Here is a 9378-nt window from a genome sequence, read left to right as displayed (position 1 = left end):
GCAATGATTTGGGGCTGGTGAAGGATGGGGTGAAGGAGGTTCTATTGAAAAAGAATAGTGGCCGATTTATTTTAAAAAAACGGAACAAATGAACGTGAACTAATTCATTTTTGGAACTGTGAACTTAGTTCAAAATTTGAAAAATGAACTTTGAATGTGAACTAGTTCATTTTCATCTGTATGAACTGAACTTTGAACTTGTTCTTTTTAAGTGTGAACTGGCACAACACTGCCTGAAAGTAATCAAACACCTGTCATCCCTCCACCTGCCAGTGTCAGGTCAGGAGTGACTCCCCCCACCCAATCCCTCTCACCTTCACCCCCTCCCTCTCATAACTTTTGCATGAAACTTCAACACTCTCCCTCCTTTGTCTGTCAACCAGTCATTCATGCAAGTGCAGCAAATGTGTACATTATTGAATGGTTGGTGTCATGTTAAAACTGTTGCACATGTACTTGCATAAATTTTCTGAAGGGGAAAAGGGGCTTTCATAGTCCAAGCCTCATCATCCTGGAGCGCACACCTTGCCGCAGGCTGCTATAATTAGCCCCCCCGCCGCTCCACGGTCCCTGTGTGCGGGGCAGCATATGTTGAACCGGAGCGGGGGAGTTTTTTGGAGCTGCTCCGCCGCAGCACACACTTCCGTGTTGTCTGTCACCGTAAAGCAGGAAGCACTGTAGTAATGTGTAGGAGTTAACCTGTCCCGCTGCTGTTTACCTACAGGTATGTCCACCGGTTCATCCCCGAAATGTCTCACTAACGTCTCCCCATGTGTGTGTTTCCCTACCCTGAACTCGCCGCAGTGTCTGGACTTTTTTTTTTTAACGGAGACGTTAGCTCCTGCGGCTAATTCCCGCAGACAGTCAGTGTTTTACAGGATTGTCCGTTAGTGTCACGGCGGGCAGCTTTTAGCCCGTTAATGAGGGTTAACGTCTCACTGTTTTGACTTAAAACGCCCGTTAAATGTGTCGCGTGAACTCATACACAGGTGATTTGTTGTCACAGAGTCGTCATTCCGATGCCAGGTGAAGTGAAACGGCAGGAGAAGCTACATGGAGGCTAACTAACCCCGGACCAATCGGTGCTCGGCGTACAGAGGAACTGCGGTACATTAGCACTAGAATGCCAGCCGGTAAGCTCAGTGTGTGTGTGTGACAGTGACTGTGTGTTTGAAAAAAAAACCCCACTACACTTCAGTGTGTAAGTGTTGCGTTTAATGTCACAGTTTCGGCTAATTATAGCAACGACTCGACTATTGAAGTTCAAAAAAAAGAAGTGCAGTGATACGTTCATGGTCGCTGCCTGAGTGTGGCATTTGCAGTCTTCTGCTGTGTCTGTGTGATGCTTCAACCTGTGGAGTCCTGTTTACGTTGCACTATTAACCGTTCACGTTTTTTTTCCTGACACTTCTGTAGTTCACAAATTGAAACTAGGAAAACTGCAATTAGTAATTTCTTGATTTACATTTTAATCACTCAGTTTATTAAATGTTAGAGAATACAAAAAGTTATCAAAGCCCATTGTAACTTCTCTTTTCTTCTTTTAACATCTTTTTTTCCAACCAATAGTTCAGACCCCAAATATTTTCAGTTTACTGTCATATTAAAGTAAGAAAATAGGAAAATATTCAAATTTCAGAAGCTGGAACCGCAGAAATAATGCCTCAAAACAATGGATTTAAAAAAAAAATTAACTTGTGCTGAAACAATAAATCAATTAATTATTTGACTGATAGAAAATATAAGGTAATGTAATTATCAAGTAGACACACTAAATATTATCTGGTTCAAGCCACTCAGCTTCTGTTCTTTTCTCTGTTTTAATATCTCTGTAGACTGAAGACTGCCTGACTGAAACAATCAGCAGGTTTATGATGATGAAATTAATAATTAACTTCATCCCAAATTGCAACCCTAGTTTGTAAGGGCAGTTGCAAATAAAATGGCGCCAGATAATATGGGAAAAACCTGTAAAAGCTAGATGTTGTACTGCAAAGTTTCCCCTCAGGGACCTGATCAGAGGATGTGGCGAGTGCTCTTCATCTCAGGGAATGTGGAGCTCCTCCTCTATAAAACACTGCTGGAAACCCTGTGTTGTGTTTACTGTCAGTGTTTCAGTTAATTAGAGATGCTGTTACCGACAGCTGCCGCTTTTGTGTTGAATGAAACTACAAGGTCAGTGATACATTCACTGTCATTGTGCACAGTGTAAAGTGGAGTTAGACCGTGATGAGCCAGGTGAAATTTACTCACATGCCATGGTGAGAAGCAGGCACAGGAAATGATACGAGTAGGGTTGTAAACATAAACAGTGGGAGCTTGCACGCTAACAGCACAAAGTTGTAAATTATACAGCTTCTTCTTATCAAAAACTTTATTATCATAACCTTGTATCTTTGCCGTTCATGCAGTGCAGCCAAGCAGCGCCGCTCCTCTTCTGCTGCTTGCATTACTTGACTGTGCAGTTACATAAACAGCAATATATAAAAGTTACATGCGTCTAGACCTTGGGCTCAGTCCTGTTCTCTCTCTCCCAAACTGACGGGACATTGAAGAAGGTTTTGATTTCACAGGTCGACATCACATTAACTGCAAACATTGGTTTCTGCAAATTTAGATGAGGACAAGGATTTAGAAGCTGATCGTAGCATTTATGGTCAACTGTGGAGTGTGAGTTTTCAGGAGACTGTGAATCATTAATTCTTCTTTTGCCTTTAAATACTTTTAATCGCTTGGGAGAAACTGTTGACTTCTTTATGGAATGCAGCTTTTTTCCTGGTGTATCATGGAATTTGTGGAGATGAGTTCCAGAGAGGGAACATCAGTGAACTGGATAAACTCTGCAGAGAAGTCAGGGAGCCTCTGAGGGATTTTAACAAATGGGTCACTTTACCAGAATACACCAGAATGCTTTTTCAGGCCTGTTTTTTTTTCCCCACAATTTGTTCACTGCATCAGATGGATTTCAGCTCAACAGAGGTTGATATCAAATAGTTACTGATGTAAATGATTCATTTATATTTATTCTTTTTACCTGGGTCTCATTCTGATAATTATGTTCAGTCTGACTATGGATCATGCTTACTTTGCTAAAGAAAACACAAACTATATCAGAGAAAGCAGCGTGAACCTCCCAAGGCTTTCCAAATATACTTCATGTGACTTGTGTCTTGTGTCTGCCTGGAAGTAAATGCAGAAGTTAGCTTGCTATGTTAGCTATTGTAGTTAACTGCAGAGCAATCCACTTCTATGAAGGACAAAAAATGACATCAGTATAAATAAACAGGTAAATGCTGAAATAAACAATTAAATACATAAATAAATGCATAATAAAAACATTTTGGTAATAAGAAATGCCTTTCCCATATTTGGATTGGTTATATATGGCTTTGTGAATGAAGTACCTCTGTAACGCCTTGAGAAAATGTCTTCAAATTTGGTAAAAATGTTCACCTGGACTCAAGGATGAACTGATTAGATGATGGTGATGGTCAAAGGTCAAGGGCAGTGTGACCTCATGAAACACTTTTTAGACATTACGTAAGACTTCACAGCAATTATGACAGAATTTCACACAAATGGTTCATATTTTCTCTGACTCTGGATAAACAGGGATGTAACCTGAAACTAGTCTGAGTGGAGGAGGCAGTAATTCTACTTCTTATTGTCTTTCAGCCCCTGTAGCTTCAGTCAATACAATGCAACACAAGAAGCTTTATTGTGATCAAACATTTTCTAAATCTGCCGCCTCCACTGTTCTTCCCATCGTCTTTGTCATTCCTGTGTCCTGACTTTAACCCTCTTAATCTTGACCTCACGCTCAGTGTAGACATGAGCCTCCAAAAGATGTGTGTGTGTGTGTGCGTGCTGTCATGTCTGACAGTGTTTCTATTTTGGGAAAGTTGGACTTTGGGTGCCCTCGCCTTTCTTCTCCTCCAGCAGCTGCTCTGGCAGGTAACCAGCTGCTGTTTTACTGCGCAACCATTCTCTCCCAAAAACCCAGTTGGCTGCTGCGAGTCGGATGAGACACGAAGAGTCTGGGGCTCAAAATGTCCCCCTCTAGACAAGACTGGTGGTGTCATTGGAGAGGTGGCTGGTGCAGGTGGTATTTCAGGCTGCTGATGTGCCTGCTCGTTGGTGCTTGGCTGCAGGCAACGTCTGCTTCTCTGCATCCCTGCAGGCCTCATGCTTGCTCTGTAATTACTCCCAGTGGTAAACTGCTGATTACATTAGCGGTAATGTGACGCCTTCACCATCGATCCCTGATGGGCCTGTGTGTGTGTGTGTGTGTCTGTGTGTGTGTGTGTGTGTGTGGTTACATGGACAAACACTCTGCCATTTCTGATCAGGTTGGAAAAGTCTGGATTTGATTTGGTTGGCTGTGTGTCGGTGCTGGGAGGCTAACACTAGCTAGTAGCTGTCTGCAAATATCAGACTGATGTCTTGTCAGGAAACTAAAAGTAGCAGGTGAATTAGAGTGTGGACCTCTCTGCTGACAGTTACGGTGGACGCCCGAGCTCCCGTCTGTTGAAGAGTTTCATGGTGACAGTCAGTCCATAGCTGTGTTTTGAATGTTCAGAATGATGACAGCCTTGCAGGTGCAGGTCTTTTATTATTAATTCTCAGCTACTTTGCACATGAAGTCCTAATAATGTGATGTTTCAGTCACGTTTTAAAATTGTTGCCTTTTTTTTAAAATTGTGAATCAGCCCCAAGTTTGAAAGATTGTAGAAACGCACAGTATGCGTTTTAAGCGCACAGTATGTAACTTCTGCCTCTTGGGGTCTCTCAATCAAAACAGTAACAATGGGTGGCATAATGAAATAGCGTGTGATTATGGAAGTTGTTGTCTTCACCATCATGGCTGTCAGCTTCTCCTGGTTTGGATTCCTTCAGTGTCAGTGGTTCAGGAGATGGATTTTTCCTGGTTGTCATGGAAGTGTAGATGTTCAAATTTACATTTCTCGATCTCGGAAAAAAAAATTGCGCAGCGTTGTGTTCACTGACACTGAGGCACATGTCCTGTGAGCAAATGAGGTGAAACTGAGCAGGTCAGGTGTTCTAACTTTCAGTCGTTGTTGTTGGTGTGTGTGTGTGTGTTGGTCAAATTAAATTAACATATATTGTCCACTTGCATCTATTTGATTGTAATTGTGTGAAGTGTGTTTGAGTCACACAGAGACAGAAAATGGATGGACCTGCATTGCTGAGACTGAGTACTGCTATTAATAATCAATTTCCTCTGTGTGTGTGTGTGTGTGTGTGTGTGTACGTGTGTGTGTGTGCGTGCGTGCGTGCGCGCTGCTCCATTTCTGAGCTCTTGCTCCTGGGTCTGCTGTGGTCTAGAGGCTCTCATTATCCTCAAAGTGTTAACCACCTCAATTAAGTCATTATGTAGGACAAACCCACCGTCGCTGCCGTCACTCACACACTCTGCTGCTGCTGCTCTTAGACTGAATGAAGAGTCAGATAAGCTCATGGTCAGATGAGCATAGATAAATGGATGGATGCCTGCTGGGAATACAATTCTTTACTTTCCCCATTCTTGTGCTTTGCAGAGATTAATCTGCTTCCAGAGAGAAGCTGTTTACACTGAAGGTGGACCATCCTGAAACTGTTTCCCAGAACTGTGTAGCTGCAGTTAAAGTTTCTACCAAAACATCCCCCATACGATCAGCTCTTCACTGAGACCACCCAGCCTCCCTGTTTCCAAGAAAAGCTGTGCTAACCAAGTGTTTTCATTACAACCAATCTGACAACCCAGTCACCTAAAGTTTACTTGTTCTCCCCCAAAAGAAACAACTGCAATCAGCAGGAAAACATTTGCACCTTTGAGGACAAACATGGGAGGTATTAAGCAACATCAGCTAACATAGAGGTCCAGAAGGGGTGAGACTTTGGGTGGACTCTGGTAGAATTTTATTTAATCATTCAAATTCAGTTTCTTCTGCACAAGCCAAGTTTATTTATATATCACTATTCAGACACAAGGCAATTCAAAGTGCTTTACACATGCATGGAAATTAGGGATGGCGCGATGTTTTTTTGCCGCCGATACCGATCATCTATGAGTGAGATTGGCCGATCCACAGCTGAGACTGATCATTTTTGGCTGACACTCAGAGAAAGGTTGGATGGATTACGATTTCAGCCTCCAATGATTATAAAAACAAGATTATTGTGCCACATTCTGTTGCACAACAAATTTCACCCCCCCCCCCCAGAAAAACACCATGCTCAGATATCATTTTTCTTATATTGTGTATAATGGAAATAAACTCCATAAACACAACGCTTTTTGTTTTGAAATCATTTTTCTATATTGTGTTTTTCCAAAGTCAATGAGAACTTGTGTTGAATAATTGCGATCTCGATACTGATCAAAAAATATTGTGATTATGATTTTTGCCATAATCAAGCAGCCCTAATGGAGGACATCACAAAGTTCCAGAAGTCCTGACGGCTGGTTTTAAGGCTCAGTTTCTGAATACAGGCTGTGTGCATTTCTGTGGACTGAGGGTTTGATACTTTCACAGTATTAATATAGAAGCTAGACCTGATCAATAATCACACAACACATGGACAGAGACTTTTTTAAGAGCTTTAAGAAATTGCCTGGACCTCAATGCAAAAATTTACAAAATATATGTGAGGTTTAGTTGAGGTTCAGCAGCCTTCAAGAACAGTTGTCATAAGAAATAAAGGTTATAAAGAATAAAGGTGAATTTGATAGACGTGTGTGTGTGTGTGTGTGTGTGTGTGTTTGCAGGGTTACTGTGACAAACTGATTCAGCTCCATTTACGTCACACCTTTACAGCCGCTGGATGTGCTTTACATTTGCACTTTGTTGTAAATGTGTGTAAATGGATCTGCACCACCTGCGGCGCGGATCCTGCGTGTGTTCACATCTTCAAAGTTGTGTCCGATGAGAACCCAGTCACTCAGCATGCGTCTGTGGTCCCAGGTGGAACGGGGAGTGTTTGGGATGCACAAGGAATCAAAGTCGATCAAACCCAGCGGGCCCTGCGTTGTTTTGATGCTCCGCCGGCTAATTGTGTGTGTGTGTGTGTGTGTGTGTGTGTGTGTGTGTGTGTGTGTGTGTGTGGTCGGTTCCTGTGCTCTTAGGACGGTTCCTCCCTCAGTTGTTGGCTGTGATTTGTATGTGTTGTGGAAGACGGTTTGTTCTGCAAAGGAGGATTTGGCCTAAATATAACTTCAAAGGAGACGCGCCTCCCTCTGTTTCCTCCGCCGCTCGCGTCTTTGCAGAGAGGGAAGCTTTTATCTTTGTCTGCTTGTTGTGCGACGCTCCGCTCGCTGCTTCTCTGCACTTTCTGTAGGATTTTTGCAGCTTTTTTTTTTTTTTTTTTTTTCCTCCTGGCCTGTTTTGTGCTCTGATGTTTGTGTGTGTGTCTCTATCAACAACAGACAGGTGTAGGTACAGAGATGTTGAGCCTGTAGCAGAACGACACCACCAGCATGAGAAATGCCTGAGCTAGAAATAAGTGGTTTACTTCCAAATTGAAATGAGTGTGTGTTAGAGTTAAAACATGCCTTTGCGTGCTGATTAACCTCAAAGTATTTGTATTTAAATGATTTTGAACTGAATCAGAGGAACTGAATATAAATGGAAGACTGATGTTTTGGTTCCCTTGTAAAATAATAAGAGTTTTTAATGAATAAAAATGCATGTCTTTCATTTTTACAGTGTTTTTTGTAGGCCAAACAGCAGTTGTCGTTATAAATATAGATGTTTTAAAATGCAATTAAGTACAATGGCCAAAAGTATGTGGACATCCAAACATTACCTCCCTCTAGCATGTCGTTTCAAAACCATAGACTGTAAATAAAGATGGACGTAGCCTCTGTGATGTCACCCACAGGTTTCTGAAGAGCAGTTATGAAACTCAGAGTGAGTTCCTTTACTGTTGCCATCTTGGTAGTGCCTGACTCCGCCCTAACTCCCAGCTAATCCAAAAAAAATGGACAAAGGGGTGTGTGTGGAGCTGAGACATGGGTGCATGCTGGTTTGTGGCGAGCATATGCCCGCCCACCTGTCACTCACAGAGGCCACGCCCTCAATTCTCCATAACTTTAAGTCTTAATAAAGTGTAAACAGGTGAATTATATAGACAGTTGTCATGAAGGGGGAAATTAGCTCTAGAGACCAAAACTGTTTTTGTACCAGGCTGTAAACATGTTAAGTTCTGCTGTAAAGTTGGACATTTTAACATGGGAGTCTATGGGGACTGACCCACTGTTGGAGCCAGACTCTAGTGGCCATTACAGGAACTGCAGGTTTTAGCACTTCAGTGTTGGTTTCATTTTTCTGCCCCAGAGGTCGATGCTTGTTGAAAACCATGGACACATTTTTGCAGACCAACCAGATAGTAGGGATGGTACCTGGAGACGGTTTTGGAGTGTAGTGTAGCTGCTGGCAGTAATGCACCTGTGATTTTATAACTGACTATATTCACAAGGCATGAATAAGGTGATATTTGTTATGTTGAATATCCACAGTCAGTCAGTTAACATATAAAAAAAAAAATGTATCCTTCTAGCTGAGACTCACAAGAATAATATCACATCCGACATGAAATATAAAATCATCTATTCTCTCCGTAGCTGAATGTTTCATCATTTGAGATTTTAAAGTTAATTCTTTATGTTGGAAACAGCAGCCGACAAAAGAGTCTTACGTCAGTGTCTGCTGAAGCTTTTGATCTTCATTAGCAGATAAGAGTGTGATCTGTTGCCATGGAGCTGTAGATTCACATTATTGAGCACTTTTTTTTAAGGACTTTCTGTCCAAGTTTAGACCAGAAATTCATTCAAATAAGCAAAAATATTCCTGTATTTCAGCAGGTGGATGACTTGTATTTATTAAAATGCTAATTTCAGCCTGATACATCAGTCTAAGCTGTTAACTGTCACTTAAGGGAACAGTACTATGTTGAAACCACCGTTGATTGTAGTTTACATATCTGCTGCTGTTACTGTACAGTCTCATACTGTATCTACTGTCCCACTTTGACCTGTTATAATACCTGCACCTCCCACAGTGCCTCTAATGTCTGTATCGTGTTGATGTTTTTCGACAGTCCAGCTTCAGTCTGAATGTCAGGTTGTCCTTGTTCCTCTTGTTGAGCTCTCACTGTATCATGTATTTGTTTTCAGAGCACATGCGACTAACACAGCAGCAGTCCAGACGCTCGCTGTGAGATCCCTCCGGCTCTGCAGTCTGTCCCTTTTTTTTTTCTTCTTCTTTTTTTCTTTTTTCTTTTTGTTGTTGCATGTGATATGTTGTTTGTTAAATCTGTGAACTCACAGACTCAAAGCTGCAGTCTGAGTTTTTATTTTAAAATTAGCAAAGTGATAAA

General features: G+C 41.8%; 1 protein-coding gene across 1 annotated transcript in view; it reads left to right on the top strand.

Moving 5' to 3' along the window:
• Window positions 1-649: 649 nt before the first annotated feature.
• Window positions 650-9378, top strand: part of efr3a (EFR3 homolog A) — a 119600-nt gene continuing 110871 nt past the window's right edge. Inside the window, exons 1-2 of the mRNA XM_022761770.1 lie at window positions 650-724; window positions 1007-1133. Coding sequence (XP_022617491.1) covers window positions 1124-1133 — 10 coding nt within the window. The 5' untranslated portion in view covers window positions 650-724; window positions 1007-1123. The remainder of the gene's footprint in view (window positions 725-1006; window positions 1134-9378) is intronic.

The sequence above is a fragment of the Seriola dumerili genome, unplaced genomic scaffold (assembly GCF_002260705.1).
Source record: "Seriola dumerili isolate Sdu_G_001 unplaced genomic scaffold, Sdu_1.0 BDQW01000432.1, whole genome shotgun sequence".
In the NCBI taxonomy this organism is placed as follows: Eukaryota; Metazoa; Chordata; class Actinopteri; order Carangiformes; family Carangidae; genus Seriola; species Seriola dumerili.
The sequence above is the reverse complement of the archived record's forward strand: the minus strand, read 5'-3'. Positions and strand labels throughout refer to the sequence as shown.